This window comes from Coenobita brevimanus, chromosome 110, assembly GCF_032717465.1.
Source record: "Coenobita brevimanus isolate Jiangsu-jjx chromosome 110, ASM3271746v2, whole genome shotgun sequence".
Taxonomy (NCBI): Eukaryota; Metazoa; Arthropoda; class Malacostraca; order Decapoda; family Coenobitidae; genus Coenobita; species Coenobita brevimanus.
Window position 1 is genome coordinate 49,367,948 of NC_137063.1, and position 22,500 is coordinate 49,390,447.

The following is a 22,500-nucleotide window of genomic DNA, read 5'->3' on the forward strand; positions in this document are numbered from 1 at the left end:
AAAATCGAGGAAGGAAATATATAGAGGAGGGAAAAGTTCAGGAAATAACAGAGGAGAAAAAATAGGGTGCCAAAAAAGTTAGCGCAGGAACGGGGTGGAAAGAGAGCTATAGTAAGCGAGGTCTGGGAATTGCAGGAGAGGATTAAAGGAGAGAGGGGAAATGGAGAGAGAGAGAGAGAGAGAGAGAGAGAGAGAGAGAGAGAGAGAGAGAGAGATGGCGTGGAAAAATTAGTGAGAGATGGTGCACAAAAAACGAGGGATCAGTGAAGAAAACGGAGAAGCATATGAAAAATAAAAAGAAATAAGAAAGAGGTTAATGGAACGTATACATATGGTACACGAACTGTAAATAATGATATAAAACTGTAAGGAGAGAGAGAGAGAGAGAGAGAGAGAGAATGGTATGTTACTACCTTTCACTCCTATTTCCGGAATCAACTTTCTCTCTCTCTCTCTCTCTCTCTCTCTCTCATTCCTTCCTTCCTTCTCTCCTCACCTCTGTTCTTTACGTTATTTCTTTTTCAATCTCATTACTTCCGATCCTCCTCCCATCTTTTCTCTTTCTCTTCCTTCCTCTTCCTTCTGATCGACTGCTCTCTCTCTCTCTCTCTCTCTCTCTCTCTCTCTCTCTCTAATCGTTCAGTTTTTCCTTACCCTCGTCTTTGTTTAATTTTTTCAACTGCCGGAGCTGCCTTCCGCTCTGTCTGTCTGTCTGTCTGTCTCTCTCGATATCCTTTTACCATTGTTCTCTTAATCATTTCCTTCTCCTGCCCTTATTTTTATGAATTTCTTTTCATCTCCTTTTTTCGTTTTTTTCGTTTCTTGGTTCACTTTTGTGTTATGTCCATATTTGATTATTTTTTTCCTTCTTCTCCTCATCTACTGACTTCCACCTCCTACACTTTCTTTTGTTCTTCCTCTTTGTTCTCTTCTATGTTCTTTTTATCGCTTTATTATGCTTACTCTTCCTTGCATCTTTCCATTGATTCTCCCGTAATTTTCATTTCCATAATTCTTCATTCATTTTCTCTCTATATACATCTTTGTTCATTTTCTCTTTCATTTTCCTTTTAATATCCTTCAGCGGTTTATTTTTCAGCCTTGTGTCTTCTCCCTGTTTTCCTGTACGATTCTTTAATGGAGGTCTGGAGAGTATTAAGGATATATCTTGCCTTGCTGTCTCGATTTTAAGCTTCTGTTTCCTTATTATTTTTGTTATTTTGATTATCTTGAAAGAAGAGAAAGACCTTTCTGGGCTGGGTATCTCTGCAACTCTCTCTCTCTCTCTCTCTCTCTCTCTCTCTCTCTCTCTCTCTCTCCCTTTCTCTCTGGATCGCTGGCAGGTTAGAGAGAGATGAAAGGAGAATATAAGAATGGAAAAGAGCCTGAGGAGAATACACATGGATGGAGTCGAAGGAGGTTATGGGAGAGAGGTGGAGAGAGGAGGAAGACAGCAAAAGAGAGCAGAGTTAAGACAAGAGGGAATTAAAAAGAGGAACAGGGCCCAAGAGAGCAGGGTTATGAGGTGGAGGATTTGGAGAATTAAAGTGGAAAAAGAGCGAAGGGCGGAAAGAAAGCTGAAAGTACAGTAAGACAGCCAAAGTGAGAGGAAGGAGAAAGAAGGGTAAAAGAGAAGAGAGGAAAACTGCGAGAGAGGATAAGAAAGCTGAGTAAAGGGACTATGAAAGATAATGAAAGTGAAAAAGTGACAGAGAGAGATGACAGTGAAAACATAAAGCATGAATAAAACAACAGCCAAAAGTGAAAAAAAAAAAAATGGGGAAAAGGAGTTATCTGATTTTAAAGGGAGAAAAAAAAAACGTAAAGGATACGAAGGAAATTAACTAATAGGGAATCGGTGAGAGCTAAGGAAAGACTGAAGAAAAAGAACAAATGAGAGGAAACCAGAGTGATATTATGACTTAGAGGAGAGGAAACATACCGGTAAATAAGAAAGAGGAAAGAGGGAAATGGGAGAAAAGAACGTAAAATGATAGGTAAAAGAATCAATAAGTGAGAAGAAGGAAATGAACTGAAAGTAAATCGAAGAGAGCTGAGAAAAACTGAAAAATAAGGCAAAAGAGAGTAAACCAGAGAAAGAATTAAAATAAAAAAAGAGATAATATATGTAAGAGGAAGGAAGAAGAAGGTATACTGTATATAGAAGACGAAAAGAGAATTAAGAAATATATAAGACAAGAGCTGGGGAAATAATGAAGTTACAAAATGGAAGCAATTGAAAAGAAAAAAAAAAAAAGACCAGGTATGAGAAAGACAAAGGAAATAACTGCAGGAAGAGGATTGATGAAACTAAGCGAAAGAAAAACAGAGACGAAAAGAACCGGAACTTGAAAGCTTAGGTGAAAACGAGGGAGAGACGAAAAGTGGATGAAAAAAAAAATACAGAAAGTTTAGATTGATTAACTGTGCGTGACTGCCATGGAGCAAGGTAGTTGGGAATAGGGAAAATTATGCAACAACAAAGACAAGAGATAGATAGATAGCGGGATAGATATAGATAGAGAGACAGACAGGCAGACAGACAGATAAACAGAGAGAGTGGAGGGGGGGGGTACGAGGAAAAGGGGATCTAAAGGTTACAATGTAAAAGATTAACATGGGAGGAAACAAGTACCAGTTGGAAAACGGGAAAACGGAATAGGAAAAATAAAGAATTAGAATGAAAAAAATCGAAAAAAAGGGAGAATGAACAATAAATGATTTGGAAAGTACAAAAACAGAAGGCGCCAAAAAAGAAAGAAAGAAAGAAACAAGTAAAAAAGAAATCAGACGAGGAAAAATCAGAAGAGAGAATGGGAGGAGGAAAGCAAAATAAAGACATTCCTGTAAAAAAAAAGACTAAAAAATAAGAGACAGACAGACAGACAGGATAATCCGAGAAGAGAAGGAAGGATCAAGGTAAAGAGCGGAAGAGATCAAAAGAGATAGAGGAAAAAGTTGGAAAAGGGAGAAAATCCAGGAGAAAAATTTTTATGTATATTTCTGCATCTGCCTACCTTCCTATCTATCTATTTATCTGTCCACCTATCTATCTGTCTCTATATATCTGGACTGTGAAAAAAAAAAAAGTTACAAAAGGAGACAGCGAGTGGGAAGCTGGGAGACAAGACGTAGGGGTTTAAAGGAGAGAGAGAGAGAGAGAGAGAGAGACAGGCGTCTGTATACACCGTCAGCAGAACCCTAAGTGAATCCCGTAGAAGTTTTCCAGTCATTGGACACCGGCGACTGAGAGAGAGAGAGAGAGAGAGAGAGAGAGAGAGAGAGAGAGAACAGAAAAAGTTAGGCAGTGACAGCAGGGGTGGCGAGAGAAATGGAGGGGAAGAGAAAAAAATTAAAGCGAGGAGAGTCGGAAGTGAGACAAATTAGCGGAGAGAGAGAGAGAGAGAGAGAGAGAGAGAGAGAGGAGGGAAGACTGAGGAGATAGGAGGGAATTAGGTAGCAGGGAACAGAATGGGAGGACAGAATGGGAGTCGATGAATTGGAAGTGAGGGTCCGGATGGGATACCGGAGGAAAATAGGGAGAAGGGAAGAAGTCAGACGGAGGAAAGGAGGGGAGAGGATGGAGGAAAGAGAGAGTAAGGAAGGACTGAAGAGTAAGGGAGAAGGAGGAAGGGTAGGGAGAGTAGGAAGGAAGAAGGGAGGAGGAAGGAAGAGGATGGGTAGGGAAAGTAAAGAAAGAATGAAGAGGAACAGAAGAAGAGGAGGAAGGCAACAGTTTGGAGAAGGTGAGGAAAGAAGTAATGTGGAAATGAAAGAAGGGAAAGGAAGAAGGAAAGAGGGATTAAGAAAGAAATTTAGAGTAAGAAAGTAAGAGGAAGAAAGAAAAAGGTTCTGGGGAGGCGAAGGGAGGACTCAGGTGTTGGAGAGGAAGGGAGAGGAAGAAGATGTAAGATAAGAAAGATGAAAGGAAGAAGAAGAGTGACAGACTAAAGTGAAAGGGGAAAGATGATGGAAATCGGGAGTACAGAAAGAGAGGAAGAGGGGAGGAAGAGAGGAAGGAAGGGTAAGATAGGGAGAGAAGATAGGCAAGAGGAAGTAAAAGAGAGAGAGGAGGGGAGAAAGGTGGAAGTAAAGAGGGAAAATTAAGAGAGGAAATAATAACGGATGCAGGAAGGAGAGAGGCGGAAGGTAAAAGGGAGTAACAGGAAAGGGAGAGGAAATAGGTATGAGGACGTGAACGCGGAAGAGAAAAGGGAAAAGGGGATAAAGAAAATTAAAAAGAAGATATGGGCGTGTGCAGGAGAGAAGAAGGGAAGAGAAGTTGAAAAAAAAATGAAAAAAATAAAAAGCATGGAGATAGCCAAGAGGATATGAAGGGAGAAAGACGAAAAAAGGAATAACAGAAGTGAGAGAGAGAGAGAGAGAGAGAGAGAGAGAGAGAGAGAGAGAGAGAGAGAGAGAGAGTAATGGATAAACAAGAAAGGATATTTGGAAGAAAGTGGGAGTAGATAGGAGCAGAGGCAGAAAGGAGGAAACGAAATGGAAGAGAGGGAGAGGGAGATGATTGGGAGATATGAGAGACGGAGAGAAACAGGAAGAAGAGAGAAAGACAGAAAACAATAGCAGGGAAGAATCTTTGGTCTGAAGAGAGCAGAGAGGAGAGTAGAAAAGAACAGAGAGAGGAGGGAGGAAGCGAGGTGGAAGGAGTGAAAGGAGAGAGAAAGAGACTGGGAGAGGAGAGACGGAAATAAAAACGAAAGAGAAAAGAGGGAATAAAAGAGAGAAGAGAGACTGGGAAGAGATGAGAGACGGAGAGAAGAATGAAAGAGGAGAGAGAGAGAATAAGGGACAGAAAGACTTATTGAAGGAGGTGAGTGGAGGGAATAGCGGAGGGAGGAGGAAGGAAGCGAAGTGGAAGAAAAAAAAGACTAAGATAAAAAGAAAGGGGGGGAGCAAATGGGTGGAAGAAAGACGAAGAAGAAGGAGGAGAAGGGAAGAAGAAGAAGGAGGACAGAAGAAGAAGAAGGGGGGAGCAAAAAGGTGGAAGAAAGATAAAAGAAGAAGGAGGAGGAGGGAAGAAAAAGAAAGAGGAGTGAAGAAGAAGGAGGAGGAGGAGAGAAGAAGAAGGAGGAGGAGAGAAGAAGAACGAGGAGGAGAGAAGAAGGAGAAGGAGAGAAGAAGAATGAAGAGGAGAGAAGAAGAATGAGGAGGAGAGAAGAAGAGGAAGAAGGGGAGGGAGCAAAAGGGTGGAAGAAAGATAAAGAAGAAGGAGGAGGAGAGAAGAAGAATGAGGAGGAGGGAAGAAGAAGGAGGAGGAGGGAAGAAGAAGGAGGAGGGAAGAAGAAGGAGGAGGGAAGAAGAAGGAGCTGGAGGGACGAAGAGGATAAGGATTTTGGAAGGGGCTGGAAGTGGGTAAAACGGGATTTAGTCAAGGGAAGGGGGATTAAAGAGGATGATGGATTAAATGAAGAAGGGAGAAAGAAAAGGGAAAGTAAAAATAGAGGACATAAGGAATAAAAGATTTAAATTAAAAGGTAAATAATAAACAATATGAACAGTAAATACATAGATACATAAATACCAAAAAAGGAAAACTGGAAGAAGGTAAGGAAAACCAAAGGAAGGTAGGGAAGGAATGAGGGAAAAAATGGAATATGGGTTTGAGAAAGGAAGAAATGAAATGAGGAAGGGAGAAAGGAGAGGAAATGATAAATAAAGGGAAGAAGGAAGTAAGAAGGAAATGAAGAGCAAAGGAAAAAATAGAGAAAGAGGATAAAAGGACACAAAGAAAGAATGCAGAAGGCACTGACATCATGAAGAAGAAGAAGAAGATGATGAAGACGACGACGAAGAAGAAGAAGAAGAAGAAAGGTGATAACAAAGAGTAAGAGGAAGGACTTGAAAGAATGCAAGAGACAGACAGGATGGAGTAAATGAGGCGGACAAGGAGAGAGAGAGAGAGAGAGAGAGAGAGAGAGAGAGAGAGAGAGAGGATTATGGAAGCAGAAAGATTGGTAACAGGCTGTATGAGGGAAGGAGGCACATCAGGAACGCAAAAAATAAGGAGATTTTAAGAATTATGTAGTACTCAGGAATCACATAATAAAAACAGCAGCAGAGAATGAGAAAGAGAGAAAAAAAGCAAGAAAAAATGATACAGACGCAAGGAGAAAGGATAATTGATAGCGAGAGGGGAGAGAGAGAGAGAGAGAGAGAGAGAGAGAGAGAGAGAGAGAGAGAGAGAGAAAGAGAAAGAGAGAGAGAGAATTATGTAGTATTCAGAGGGGCAAGGTAGAGAAAGGAGAAGGAAAACTGAAAGAAGAAGGAAAGGGGAATATAAGATAAAGGTCTGAAGGAATAGAGAAAAGAGAATTAAGAATAACGATAGATGTGGGAAAATTAGATAAGTGAAGAGAATGTATAGTTAAAGAAGAAATATTAATTAGTATGGCAGGCTAAAAGGAAGGAAAGAATATGAAGAAAAGGGAGAAAGAAAAAGAACGGAGGATAAAAGGCAGGAAATTGGAAAAGTTGGGAGACTGCAGGAGAGGAAGGAAGCAGGAACAAAAGAAAATAAGATGAGAGGGTAAATGAACGAGGGAGAAAGAGGACAGGAAGGGGAGAATGCAAAGAGAAAAAAGAAATAAGAAAGAAAGAATGAATGAATGAATGAAAGGAATAAGAAGGAAGGAAGGACTCTGAAAGTAGGAAGCTCGAGAATGAAGAGAGTAAATTCACGAAGAAGAAAAAAAATATATACATATCGTACTAAGGGAAGGATGAAAGGGAGAGAGAGAGAGAGAGAGTCAAAAGGGAAGTAGGATAAAAGGGAGAAAGGAGGAAGAAGCTGGGAAAATGGAAGGGAAAAAGGAACGAACGAGAAGAAACAATAAAACAATCAGAACGAAAAGGCAAAACAAGCAACGGCAGACGAAGAAAAGTGGAAAAAGCAAGAAAGAGAGAAGTGGAAAAAAGAGGAGAGAGAGAAAAGCGGAAGAAGGAAGAAAGGGAGAACAAGATAGAAGTGGAAGAGGGAAACGAGAGGAAGAAAACGAGGTAGAAGAAGAAAAGAGAAACTAAGTAGATAAGAAGAGAGGGAAGACGATGGGAGAGGGAGAAGGGGAAAGAGGTAAAGAAAGTGCAAAAAGCAAATGAAAGAGAGAGAGAGAGAGAGAGAGAGAGAGAGAGAGAGAGAGAGAGAGAGAGAGAGAATTACACTTTGAAGGTTAAAAGAAAACGGACGAGGGAGTGGTAAATAAAGTGATAACGCAAGAAGGGGAGCGGAAGGGGAGACTACGATAGAAAGGAGAAGAAAATGCGAAGACAGGGAGGTAATGAGAGAAGGGAGGAAATGAAGAAAATCGTGATAGGAGGAAGGGGAGGAAATTAGTAAATAGGGAGATTCCAGGGATAAGTAGAGGAAGGGTGGGAAATTGAGTGTGTGTGTGTGTGTGTGTGTGTGTGTGTGTGTGTGTGTGTGTGTGTGTGTGTGTGTGTGTGTGTGTGAGAGAGAGAGAGAGAGAGAGTAAAAACAAGATTGTTAGGGAGAAGGGGAAAGGGAGTGAGAGAAGAATATATTGAGAGACAGGAAAGAAAAAAAAATGGATGAAGTATAAAGAAGGAATAAAAGAAAAGGAGGGATGACATGACAGAAAGAAATAATAATAATAATATTAATAATAATAATAATAATATGTACTGGAAAGATAGATGAAAAAATAAATGGTTTACAAAGATGGAAGAATATTACAACAAGAAAGAGGAGAGGAAGAAACACAAACTGTTATGGATAGAAATAAGAAAATAAATAAAAAATGAAAGACAGAATGTGTGGCAGAAATTCAGGTTCACGTGAGAAAGCAAAAAACCAGATGACACAAGAGATATTGATAGTAAAGAATAAAGGAAAAGGCGAGAATAAGAAGGGTGGAAGAAGAAAATACAGTATAAAATGGAGCAAAAACATGAAAGGATGAGAGTAAGGAATAAGAAATTTTTATAACAAGAGGTAAAAGATTGTGCGGGAAAATGTGGAGGCGAAAGAAAGAGGAGAAGAAGATTAACGAAAGATAACCACAGGTAAGAAACACGAAAAATGACAAAATTAGAGGAAAAAGGCTGAAAAGGAAAATAGGAAAAAGTGAGAGGGAATTTCGGGAGACAAAATTTTGTATGCCAAGAAAAGAAGGGAGGAAGTAAGTAAAGAATAATTACACTCCAAGGAAAAAAATAGTTGAAAAAAAAAGAGGGAGAAAAGGAAATTGAGTAAAAAAAAGAGAAAAAAGACATGGACATTGCTCAGAAAAGAGTAAAGGGAGAACAGGAAGAGTGGAGAAAAAGAACACCTAGAGAAGAAATTAAAAGTAAGGCAGAAAGAGAAACAACGGATAACTTAAGACAAGGAAAAGGGCGAAGGATAGACTGAACCATATAGCTGAAACTTTTTGACATAATAAGAAGGAGTAAGAAATAATAAGGGAGAAATAAGGGAAGAATAAATAAAGGAAATAATAGAAGGGAAAATGGAGAGAATTTTTAAAAATTAAGTGAACGAAAAAAAAAAATGGAGAGTGAAAGAAGCTGAAATAGAACAGAGGGAGAAATTAAGCATTAAACAAAAGGCTTAAAATAGGAAAACAAAAACAAGTAACAGAGGGAAAAACTTTGGGTGAGAGAGAGAGAGAGAGAGAGAGAGAGAGAGAGAGAGAGAGAGAGAGAACCAGAAAGGGAGAAAATAAGCATGAAAAAGGGAGAGAAAATAAAAATAGCTATAGGTCATGGCCATTAAGGGAGAAAGTGTGAAAGTAAGGGAGAACGGAACACCCTAGAGATCTGCCATCAGTGTTGCTACCTGGAACGAATGTCTGGATGTAATTTCAACTAATGTCATAATTCTAGTAGTGGTCTCTCTCTCTCTCTCTCTCTCTCTCTCTAAAACTTCCACCAGCTCTCTCTCATTTGTCCATATCACACCCTCACTCTCATATTATCACACACTCTTCATTTGCACTTCCCTCACTCATACCCTCTTTCCCACCCAAGTGCACGTCTTCATATGCAAGATCTGCAATTTCTACCCCCCATTTAGTCTAGTAATTGCACAAATTTACCTTCTTTTGTCCTGTATTCTTCACCTGCACTCTTAGTTCCTTTTTATATATTTTCTTACATTTACATTATCAAGCCAATATTTATTTTTTAGTATCCCATATTCTTTCTACCTCATTCGTTTTCTATCTCGTTCGTGTTTGATATTTTGCAACAAGTCTCTCTCTCTCTCTCTCTCTCTCTCTCTCTCTCTCTCTCTCTTACACATATTCGCACCCTTATTTCCCCTCTCATGAATTCCAATTACCTTCCTTACACTTTCTCGCTCTATCAGTATAATTTAGAATATGCAGTTGGCACGCTAGCACTACGACAAATTTGGCGAAGGGAAGGGAGTGTGCTGAGAAATAAATTAACAGGGGAATAAAGTTTCATGTATAATGTGAAATTGTTTTTAGCGTAGTTACGAATTCATAGAAGACAGACAGACAGACAGATAGACAGATATAAATAGAGAGAATGTGTCATGGAGATGGAATGTTTGATAAAGTGTGATTAAATGAAGTGATTAGCAAGTCAGGTGAATTTAAAAAGTTGGAAGAAATAAAGTGAATTCAGTCAAGTAGCGTAAATGAATATAATAAAGACTGCGTGATTTACTTCGAGTGGGTAATAAAGTATACTAGACTGGGGTAAATTATTAGTAACGGATTGTAATTTCGGGAAAGTGAGTAAGAAAAAAAGGCGGGAAAAAGTACAAGTTAGGGCTTTGTAACGGATAATAACTTACACAACTGGGTGTTTAAGAACACATAAAGGCCTATCGAAATGACCACCAGCTTTTAGTTATTGTGTAAATGGCTGTTTATCATCATCATCATCATAAATGGGGTTGGCAACCATCCGAGGCGAGAACAAAGAAAAATGAATAAACAAATATATAAATAACAGTCATGAAAAACAAACATTAATAAATAGGTAAATAAAAAATGAATACATAATAAAATATAAAGCAAAATGTAAACACCAAAACGCGTTCCAATATGAATTTCACTTTGACAGTGAAAAATCCCACTCAAAATAATCATCTCTGGCAGTTAATACTCACTGCATTCAAAAGTTTGGTAATACAGAATGGTACACTGAACATCACACAGTATATATATTTTAACAGTAAGTCATGAAATAATTTACCTTTCATCACACACACACACACACACACACACACACACACACACACACACACGGGCTCCAATGCATGACACACCTAAACACAGTCGCTTGAGCCTAAATACAGTACTATTTATTTTCTCATCTCTGAGAGAAATAAAACAGTCCCAGTAATATTAATGTCAGGCTCTCAGGTCTCTCTCTCTCTCTCTCTCTCTCTCTCCCTCAGCTGAAAAAAATAATCTAGTATAATAAAAAAAAATCATAGAAGGCGAAACACACGACAAGGTTAAAAAAAAACGATACCCTTAAAATATTTTCATCTTAGCTTCGATCATAACTCGTTTTTGAGGACACGCTGCCACTTTCTGTTGATTAAATATGGCGTGGCAATGTTGGCCTCTTAATTTCCTGACCGGCTTAGTGGACATATTTTTGCAATATAATTTTTAAGGTCAATGATCTGTATGGCCTCAGGGGAGAGAAATATGTGCTGTTTTCATTTAGCCTTTGAAATTGCAACTTAATTTTCTTCTTCTTCTTCTTCTTCTTCTTATCATTATTATTATTATTATTATTATCATCATCATCATCATCATTATTATTATTAGTAGTAGTAGTAGTAGTAGTAGTATTTTCATTAATATTATTATTCACTGGCTTACCAAAATCGTACGGACATTGAGCGACGATATCCAGTCCTGAAATTAAAAAATGAGTGACCAGTCGATTATCCATACGTGCCATTTAATACTGCTGGGTAAAATGATAAAATTATAGCGTTCTGGCGCTTTCCTTGTCAGTCACATTTGCAAATACTGTTAATGAAATAACTGATGTGCCACAGTCAAGTGATGTGGAAAGTAAAAATGAACTTAGTAAGGTTTAGAGAAAAAGACAATATGATGATAACAAGTAAAGAAAACTGAGCTGCGAAAAGGAAAATATACAGATAGAATATATTTAAGGAGAAAGAGAAACAGAAGGAAATATAATTAATTGATAAATGATAAATAAACTCGACTGTCAAAGAAAAGGGCAGGAAACTACACAGGGAACTAAAAATGGGGGAGGTAGGGCAAATACTGATAAATGAACACTAAACCGAGAAACAGGGCCAAAAACACCCGATAAAGAGAAAAGTATGAACAGAAGACAATACAAGGATGATGCAAGAGGCCCACAAGAGAACAATTTGGCAGAGAGGATGGAGGAGGACAATAGAGGAAGTGGCTGCAGGAGAGAATACAAGGCTGGACTGGGAGGCGATAGGGAGAGGTTAGTAGGCTGCGGAGGAGAATTGTTTAGTAAAATAATGGGATAAGAGCAAGGTGACTTTAATATTCTGTAAGGCAGGATTTTGCTTGGTGTTTATTTCTGGGTAGTGCTAGCAGACTTAATTAAGATGAGAGGTTTGTCAGGGCACAATAATAATAATAATAATAATAATAATAATAATAATAATAATAATGATGATGATGATGATGTTGGTGATGGTGATGATGATGATGATGATGATACTACTACTACTACTACTACTAATAATAATAATAATAGACACGTGATTAGTGCGAGTAAATGAAACGTGAGTATATTTGTCCGTAGACTCTCGCATATCTCTTCTCATTTCACCCGACTTTGTACTACACTGTACAGTAATATCAGATGCAGATGACGAAGCATGAACTCTTCCTGCCTGATGACGCTTTTCCTAAACTAATGAAATAGTGTGGCATTAACAGCTACAAATAACGTCTCCGAGTTCAAGGCATTAAGGGAAATATTCCTTCGTTTAATGACTACCCAACGAAACACCTACTGAAAAGAAACTCTTAATTTATAGCAACTGATCAGCTAAATAATATACTAGCAGAGGCATTCAGAGTGAAAAAAAAGGTAAGAGCTCATATTCACTCCATAAAATCACATCACACAGTCAGTACAGACAAGCGTAAAGCGTATGTGTGAATTACAATTAACTAGACTACAGTATTGTTTAATACCGAGAGAACAGAGGAACAGACAGTGGCAGGAAGGGTAACAAATAACCTCCCAGGGTGAAGGGAAGAGCCAAATGCAACACTGGTAGTAGGAAAGGACAAATATTAAAAGATTCCATAGCAGTGAAATGGGCTTAAAGAAAACAGACGAGAATAAATTGAATAAATATTAAAACTGTGTATAATAAAGAAACTGAAAATAGCTGGAAGAGAAACAAAAAAAAAAGAGGAATAAAAAGTCTATTGGTACGGGTAATGTGAAAATAGGTCATCACAGAGAAAAATGGGCTAAAAGAAAATAAGCTACAATAAGAATTAACATGGCGGAATAGAGGAACTGACAAAAGCAGGACGGAGAGCCAAAATTTCCTCAGAAGAATTAAAAAAATAAATAAATGCATAAAAATACACAGATAAATACGTATATAATCAGTAAGACAGGTATAACGTGCTGAGACATAATCGTAAAAACATGAAAGAAAATCGACGAGGAAGAAAATCGATAAGGAAGAATAATGGAGAAAAAATCGACGAGGGAAACAATCTACAAGGAAGGAAAACGACAAGACCAAAGATTAATGCTAGGCGGAACACGGAACTTGACAATGGCACACAGAGAGGGAGACTAAACATGGTGACGGTGTTCTGTGTTCCCCTCACCCTCCGTTTCGCATGGCTGCCCTTCCAACCTTCACTCCCACCACACCTTTCTGTTTCCTCTTCCCCTCCACCCTTGCTTAGTCTAACTCTTAATATTTCTCGTTCGAAATTCTCACTTTCTCTCGCCATCTCATTAGCTTTCCCTTGTCTTCCTATTAACTTCCTCTTGTTTCTTACTCGCTTTCATTCATGTAACAACCTTTCTCTCCTCATTTTTTAAAGCACCTCATTTCCATCTGTTTCTCATTCATCAAACTCTCGCCTTCCCCTCTACACTTTGTCTACCTCTACACCTTTAGTGTCTTTAATTCTAATTTTCCTTCCCCTTCTTATTCACGGTCAGGCATGTAACTACTTACATTTCTAATTCCAGAGCACATCATTCACATATTCCTCTCGCCCATCAAAGTTCATCCCTTTCCTTCCACAGTAACTAATTCTACGTCTTAATCTTTCTTGTCTCTGTATTCCCACTTTCATTCTCTGTCATCATCAGTCTGACAAATTCAGAACACACCAATTCTATGATTATCTCCCGTTGTCACCAAACTCCACTTCTTCCCATCTTCCATCTCATACTCTTTATTTTTCAATGCCTATATTCTAACTTTTCTTTCTTACTTTACGCCAGATTATCTCCATTACCTTTCCTAAGACTCTCCTTAACACTCACTTCTCTTCTGACTTTCACTAGACCTTCAGCCTTCCCCTCTGTCTCCTTATATTTTTTCGACTCCTATTTTTTACCTTCATTCCTTGCCTTTGCTTAATATTAAGACATTTTCAACTACGTCCACTCGTCATTTTCACCCCCCTTCCTCTGTCTGTCTGTCTGTCTGTTTCTCTGTCTTTCTTTCCTACACAGCATGCATACTACTAAAATGCCAATCATCCTGCTAATTATAGATATCAATGATCTAACAAACCCTGTCGCAATGTAAACGTTGAGGCCTAACACACACACACACCGCCACAAACGTCTCTCATCCTTTTATAATCACAACCAGGACCAGAAAAGCATTCGTAGTCATGTCAATAAAGCCCACTAAAAATAATAAACAAACAAATCAGAAAAAAAAAACAGTGAAAAATCTGGATGAGCTCTCTTTGGGGAGGTAAGGCGAGGTCGGCAGTATTGGAATCAAGGGGGAATCGCCAGATCAGCAAGTTTCTGCCAATTGAGCTTCCTTTCCAGCAGTTTTACAGTCTTTTTTACTTCGCATCCCTCGGTCTAAGATTGGTTTTAAATGCTTGTATCTTTCCTCTCTCTCTCTCTCTCTCTCTCGCTCGCTCGCTCGCTCGCTCGCTCTTTCTCTCCGCCATGTATTCCTTTGGTAACCCTCTATCGTTCCACATCCACATTAACTCACATTCTTTAAGTTCCTAAGTCGCTCTTACACTCTTCACATTCTCTAATTTTTCTTATATGTTAAATATTTTTTAATCCCTCCCGTTTCTCGTAGTTAAAGATTAAAACAGGTTGCAAAAAAAGCCATCCTTCCAAAATCCACCATGACTCTATCCCCTCCCCCCAAAAAAAATCAGTTCAAGGCAGCTTTTATATATTTGCCTCCACTCTATCCCCTCCTCTCTCTCTCTCTCTCTCTCTCTCTCTCTCCCTTCTCCACGTCCTCTGTGACACCCTCTCCCCCCCCTTCTACTCGTCACTCCCCCAGTCTCTCTCCCTCAAAAAAAAAAAAAAAAAAAAAAAAAGCCTGATCTCCCGTCGACGACCTCCGCATTCTTGCATTTTCCCCTTTGAAACATCGAAAAAAAATCTACAGCACTCTATCGCACTGTTCTAAAAAAACAAACTTGGACGATACAGTCAGCTAAAAACTTTGATAAATGCCCATGTTTTTGCTTCTGTTATTCATTTATTTCTATCTGTCATGACAATCATTTCACAGATTATTCCCAAATCCAAAACAAAAGACCAAAATGAAAACAAAAAAAAAGAGAAAGCATCCATTTATTTCTCTGCATTAAAGGGGTCCCGCGCTTCACATTCCTATATCACAGTTTCATATACTGGCAGGATCGGCACTCTTACACATATGAAGTTCAGTGTTTACGAATTGCAGTTCGAACAGACATATGGCTAACTCAGAAAATCTGAAAACATGCAAACAAAAGAGAGAGACTGCTCATGACTGACGTGCATCGGGAAAATTTGTCCGTACGAGTATATTTCACAGGACGGGATACAGCGACATCAAATTCGGATTTACTAAGTCGTTTAAAGGCTTCTACTGTTTTGCTAATGACAGCAGTAGTAGCTGTAGTAGTAGCAGCAGTAGTAGCAGTAACCCAATCTCTGTTTCTTCTCATTAAAATAAGTCTAATAAGTAATTTTCTTCTGCTGTCGAAGAGGTACAGAACAGCTAAAAAAAAAAAAAAAGAATCTCCAGCCATGTGCATGAGTGGAAATAACCCATTTCGAGTTTCCCAGGCGACTTGGATTCTGGAAAACCATCCACTTTTTATTTTTTCCACCAAAATAACTCTAAAGTGTACAAAAATGGTGATTAATAGAATAACCTATCTTCAGCCACGTCTGTGAGTGGATTAAGAACCCGTTTAAGAGTTTCCCAGGCGATGCGGGGCCCTGAAAAATCGCCTACTGGATGTCGCTTGGGGATGGGCCAGATCCATCTTGCCCAGTGACGGATTACATGGATGGTGACACGCGCACCGGTAATGCCTCTCTTTAATCGTCTCCTCCTGCTTCTTAAGTTATGGCCTGCCTCTTCTGGGTGGGGCTGGTCCAACTTCCATGCTTAGTGGGACCTGCAGTTTAAGCGCCGAGGCGTGCCATAAATTGCCAATAATTCCTAAGGCTGACGGGAAATAATTTAGGTGTTTCGTAGAGTTTGCCTATTTCCAAATTACTGTATTGGAGTAGCTTTAAACATTTGGTGGATAGTTCCCTGTGGAAAGTTTTATTATTATTATTATTATTATTATTATTATTATTATTTTTATTATTATTATTATTTCATTATTATTATTATTATTATTATTATTATTATTATTATTATTTTGTGGTATTATTATTATTATTTTTATTATTATTATTATTATTATTTCATTATTATTATTATTATTATTTTGTGGTAGGTGGGGGCACTCACCATCCACTCACTCAATGAAGTGCTGCTCTCGGGTGACTGCCATTTCCTCTCTTTCTTCTTTCCTCTTATGTCCTTCTTTCCCTCTTTCTTTCATCTTCTTCTTTCCTTCATTCTTTCCTCTTCCTTCTGCCTATGGGTGACTCTACACTAAGAGACAAGCCAAATGGTTTCCTGTACATTAGGAAACCATTTACTACGCTGGGTGGTAACCATATTACCAAATTATGGCGCCTGGTGGTTTAGTGGGTAATTAAGGCGCTCCAACCGGCTTGAGCCGGTGAAGGTTTATATCCAAGGGAAGGTTGGGGTTTATTGCTCACGTAATGCCACTCAGGGATGAGTGAGGCTGGTCACTCTTATCTTAAATGTCAGGACCAACTTGCCTAGCCCCGGGCTCCTACGCTCCCCATGGGGCAAAGTAGGGTTAGATGATGCATGTATGTATGATTATTATTATTATTATTATTATTATTATTGTCTTCTACTTCTTCTTCTTATTCTTATTATTATGTTGTTGTTGTTGTTGTTGTTGTAGGCGGGGGCGCTCGTCATCCACTCACTCGATGTAGTGCTGTTCTCCTCCATCCCTCTTTCCTTTCATCCTCTTCAGTTTTTCTTTCCTTCATTCTTTCCTCGTCCTTCTGCCTCCGGGTGACTTTACGCTCCCTGTTCTGTCTTTCTTTTCTTCATTCTTTCCTCATTCTTCGGCCTGTGGGTGACTCTACACTGAGGTACAAGCCAAATGGTTTCCTGTACACCAGGAAACCATTTACTACCCTGGATGGTAACCGTATAACCAAATTTTGGCGCCTGGTGGTTTAGTGGGTAATTACGGCGCTCCAATCGGATTGAGCCGGTGAAGGTTTATATCCAAGGGAAAGTTGAGGTTTACTGCTCACGTCATGCCACTCAGGGATGAGTGAGGCTGGTCACTCTCATCATTAATGTCATGACCAACTTGCCTAGCCCCGGGCTCCTACGCTTGTCATGGGGCAACGTAGGATTGGATGATGGATGGAAGGATGGATTATTATGATGATTATCATCATCATTATTATTACTGAAATTGGGAGAAAGCTGTGTTCAATTAATTGTCTTCATTACACAGATGTGAATGTAAATTAATGGTAACGATTTCACTAATTAATTAATTAATTACTTTTTGCTTACTTGTATCGCCTAAGGATTCTACTCAGCTTAAGAGTAAATTCTTTACGTCTAAATGTTTAATTACATGTGAACATATTTTTCATTGTTTCCTCTACATTTCACATCACAGTCACATTTATTCTCACTCCTCTCTCCCTCTGTTACCCCTCCCCCATACCCACCCCCACAAGGGTTAAAGGATGAGAGAGAGAGAGAGAGAGAGAGAGAGATTGTGTGTGTGTGTGTGTGTGTGTGTGTGTGTGTGTGTGTGTGTGTGTGTGTGTCAGACGAGGGTAAGCACCAGAACACACCATCAGTCTCAATTTTATTCTCGGTTTTCCATAACCCGCCATTCCTCCTGCCAGCTGCGTCGGGCTAATATTTCCCTTCTGCTTCTATTTATATCTTTGAGGGGAAATTGGGTCTCCAGTTAAACATTCTCTCTTGGTTGCCTTAATTCTTTGTTTATTCTTGTACGGACGAGTTTATTCAGTGCTGAAGAGACTTTTCGAGATGGAGGGGTTAGATGCAGCCTCGCCTCATCACGAATTTTTCAGACTTGCTGCTACTTTCAACGGCAGATTTCAAAGGGATTGAATATTATTATTTCCATCGTTCCTTCATTACTAGAAATCTTTCCTAAGCAGAATAAAACCGTCTGGAGATAGCAAGAATAAGCAAATATATGTGTGAAAGGTTGGAAGGGGTTTATTTATTTATTTATTAATTTTTTTGCCTCGTGGAATTTTTCACCGTCGAACAGAATCGCCTGGCGTTAATAAGTATAATATATCCCTGTAAGTCGACTGTGATGCAAGGGGTAAATGCTGTCGTTCACCACACATCATCATCATTATCATCATCATCATCATCACCGCACATACTGGGAGTTGTGCTATCGTCGCGTTTTCCCTTCCGTCACTCCGTTTAATTTTATTACACTAAATTACATTTTCTTTCAATTAACTACTGTACATTGAAAGTACATTCCCGAAAACATTCTTTTTATTTCTCCCCTACATTTATGACACTTATCCATGTAAAATTTCCTACTATACTTTCTCACTTTCTCTTCCCTCTCTCTCTCTCTCTCTCTCTCTCTCTCTCTCTCTCTCAGCTTTTTCCAGCATTTTTTTGTCATGTCAAGGTAAAAGGGATAAATTCTATTTCTCGCCACATTCATAGATCTGCATTTTCCTAAAACCTCTTTCACTCTCACGCATTTGTCATATTTAGGTCAACATATTTTCACACGATCCTCTCTCTCTTTCATTTCTCCATAATATTTTTCCAAGATTTTACCTCTCTCTCTCTCTCTCTCTCTCTCTCTTAATTTCACTATTCTCTTCAGTCATGTCCATTTGCTATTTTTCTTCCTTAATCACATTCCGCCTGTATAAATTCCCTAGTCCTCGTATTTTTCAGCCACCACACTCATGCGTACATTCCCCCCCCCCATTGTTTCCCCTCTTCATTTCACCTTTTCCCTTGCCTCTCCTAGTCTCACATGCACTCCCACGCATCTTCCTCGCTAATTCTATCATTTCTCCCTCAGTCCCCCTTGCCTTCTCTCATCTTACATTCCAGACCCACAAGTGAAAGCATTTTCTTTACGGAATGCCTCTTCCTTCATCTTTCTTCAACTCTTACATGCACATTCACGTATGTTATCCGTTATTTCCATCACTTCCTCCTCTTTTCTCTTCCCCTCTCCTCTTTCTATCCTTCTCATAGTCTATTCTCCATCCTCATCAAGATACATTTTCATCTTCTCTCTTTTCACTTACTCCTATTTTCTCTGCTATCTCACATACCTTTCTAAGTAACTGTATCATATCTCTTGCCTACTGATCGTATCTCCCTTTTATTTTTTCTATCATTCACTTGCTCCCTTTACGTATCTTTCTCTCTAATTCTACTGTAACATTTACTGTCTTCTCAATTATCTACCATTCTTTTCTCCTAATATTCCTCCATTCTCTACCATGCATCTGTCTCACTAATTCCATCACCTCTTCCTCTAATTCCCCCACCTCCTCTCATCCTCCACTCCCCATCCACAGTCGTCACTGATCCGGCCCTCTATATAATTCAATAGATACACTAATGCATTCCCATCTATCCCACTTCCTCTCTCCTTCCCCCTTCTGTCTCTCTGTCTCCCTCAGTTCCTTCCCTAATTGGATTTACTGTTTCTATGCGTCCATTTCCCCTGAATTATTACACGTCTCTTCTGTGTCTGTTTTTTTTCCCTCTCCCTTCTACTCTGTGTTTCCCTATTTTTCCCTTTTTTTCGTTTTCTCTGTCTTTTCATTATATATTTCGTTCATCCTAGTTTCGGTCCTTTATCTACACTAGGGTTCAAATAAAATTCTGAATTTCTCAATCGTGTATTATTATTATTTTTTTTTTTTCTCTCTCTCTCAATCATCCCTGCTCTCTGCTTTTCCCATTTCAAAACATTCCATCTTTCACCCCCACATGCCAGGGATCAAGAAGTAAGATCTGCCTGAGCTGCCACATCTTACGTCTCTCTCTCTCTCTCTCTCTCTCTCTCTCTCTCCTTATTCCCCCTTACCATTTTTATTTTCATCTTGTCATCAGCATCTTGGTTGCCTTTTTGGTTTCTTTTTCACTTCCTCTACATCCTCCGCCTTCTACTTCTCCTTCTTCTAATCCTCCTCCTCCTCCTCCTCCTCTTCCTATCTTCTTCTTGCTCCTCCTTCCCTTCCAACCCCTCTTCCTCCTCCTTCTACTTTTCCTTCTTTATCATCATCATTATCAACATAATCTCACTTCACACAGACGAACTGGAATGATTTGTTATGATTTGTTATGATCTTCACCACCACCACCACCACCACCACCGTAACTCTAACATTAATAGGTTAGGTGGATCATCACTGTCATCATCATCATCATCATCATCATCATCAATTCCAACTAGAAATTGAGTAACTTATCTATAGCCAGACGCTTTCATCCCTGTTGGGGTGGCCACAAACGAATCGCTTCCATGTCACCCTGTCCTCTGCCCACTCTCCAACTCACATGCACCTCTTACACATCTCTCTACAGTACACCGCATCCCACCATCTCATTCTATATAATCTGTTTTAAACAACCCAATTTATATGACTTTATCCTATATAATTTTACAGGAATTTTGGACCAAATATTATTCCAGAATGTTGGCCTTTAAGGAGGGAAAAATATCTGACTTGTTTTTGATTATATTTTATCCATACAATTTTTCTCCTGTCATTTGCATACCACCTCCCTCCTCTCTCTCTCTCTCTCTCTCTCAGCGCTCCTCCTGTCTCTCATTCATTCCCTTCAATTGGTTTCGTGGAATCAACAACAGGACCTTCCAATCATGACAGTGAGCTGTTACACCAACACCACATCCTCTCTCTCTCTCTCTCTCTCTCTCTGCATCTCTCCTATTTTCCCCCCTCTCTCTAATCCCTCTGCTTCCTCCTCAAATAGGTCTCTTGGATCCGACAACGAGACCTGCACATCATGACGGTGGGTCGCTACACGTACACGACGGACCAGCGCTTCGAGGTCATCAATTCCCAGGGCTCTAAGGACTGGATACTCAAGATCAAGTACGCACAGATGAGGGACTCCGGTAATTACGAGTGCCAGGTGTCCACGAAGCCTGTGAGATCGTACGTGGTGCATCTTAATATATACGGTGAGTAGTATTATCGAGAGAGCAGTATTAGAAAGTCTTGAAAAATTCTGAAGGTAATTAGACCACAGGTAGTGCTCCATAATATCTATAGTGGGCAATATTATCATCAACCCAGTAATACCTTGAAATACATAACCAGAATGACCCTAAAAAGACCCTTGAGTTTTTTTTTTTTTAATCTTCACCTCGTATTAATAAAGAATCCTGAAATATAAAAATTCTCAGTACATATCTCTTTGTGATTAAGACTCAGATCCCTGGAAGACATTAACAAGGTCACAGGAGACATTCTTAGACCTCTACTTCTTACTATGCCTTCAACATGTACGGATTTCCGTATACAGTATACTGGACACGAACGAATTAAATGGAAGGTATCCCTGACTTCATACGTTAATTTGATCATTATCGGATACGCGGAATTTGATCATCATTACTGGATGTGTTAATTTTATCATCGTTACTGCACACGTTAATTTAATCATCATTAATACATATGTTAATTTGGCCATTACTGTTGAATACGTTAATCAGATCATCATTATTGCGTATGCTCGGTTACAACGTGATTAAATGCCACTCATGCATGGTAAATAAATATCGAGGAAAATACTACATTAACTTAACCAAAATTCAGTAATACATGATATTACTAATGAATATTAATAATGCATTAGAGTGCATCAGGGTGACAAGCCTGAGGGTGGAAAAACATATTAGAACAGGAAGAAACTCACAAGTCAAAAACTTTTAAAAAGGCATAACCACCCCTCATGACAAAACTTTAAAGAAGAGTTTTCTCGTTGACATGTTCTCAAAAAAAAAAAAAAAAAAAAAAAAAAAAAAAATTGTCACACTAGGTTACTCTCACTTAACAAAAATATAAGTAGTAACAGAGATAAAATATTTTCCAAAATATGTGGAAAAAATAGAAATAATAATCGGTTACCTCTCTGATCAACCTTCCCCTCAAGACAACGTACATTTACCCAGCGGCCATCAGTCAACCCTTCGCCTAGGGTGGTCTGACCACTGAAGGCGATTTTCACCCACTGTTCCTTCCTACCTTATCGTTAACGTCAAATTCAGTCCCTAACCTTGGCATTTATCTATATTTCTATGGGCCTTCCTATCTTTTATCATATTGCCACTCCACTACTTTCTTGCCCCTTGTTAAAGCCTGGTTCATTAATCACTGAGCATTATATATACATAGAGAGAGAGAGAGAGAGATAGATTGATATAGATATAGATATAGATACACACACACACACACACACACACACACAAGTACACATTCTCTCTCTCTCTCTCTCTCTCTCTCTCGAAGCCAATCCCAAACACCTGACTTCCTCCCACACAACACTCATTCCCGCCCTTCCTCCCTCTCTTATCCCCTTCTCTCTCTCTCTCTCTCTCTCTCTCTCTCTCTCTCTCTCTCCTTAACCATTATTTCTGCCTTAGTACGGCCGTTCTTTTTCGTAACCTTTCTCCAAGTTCATCATTTTTACACACACACACACACACACACACACACACACACACACACACACACACACACACACACACATTTTGCACACACACACACACACACACACACACACACACACACACATTTTGCACACACACACACACACACACTTTTCTCTCTCTCTCTCTCTCTCCCTCCGTTCATTAC

General features: G+C 39.2%; 1 protein-coding gene and 1 pseudogene across 1 annotated transcript in view; both read left to right on the top strand.

The window, feature by feature from the left end:
- LOC145417582 (zwei Ig domain protein zig-8-like) overlaps positions 1-22,500 on the top strand; it is a 128,734-nt gene that overhangs the window by 69,971 nt on the left and 36,263 nt on the right. Inside the window, exon 3 of the mRNA XM_080286286.1 lies at positions 20,612-20,822. Coding sequence (XP_080142412.1) covers positions 20,612-20,822 — 211 coding nt within the window. The remainder of the gene's footprint in view (positions 1-20,611; positions 20,823-22,500) is intronic.
- LOC145417392 (uncharacterized) lies at positions 3,690-7,021 on the top strand (annotated as a pseudogene).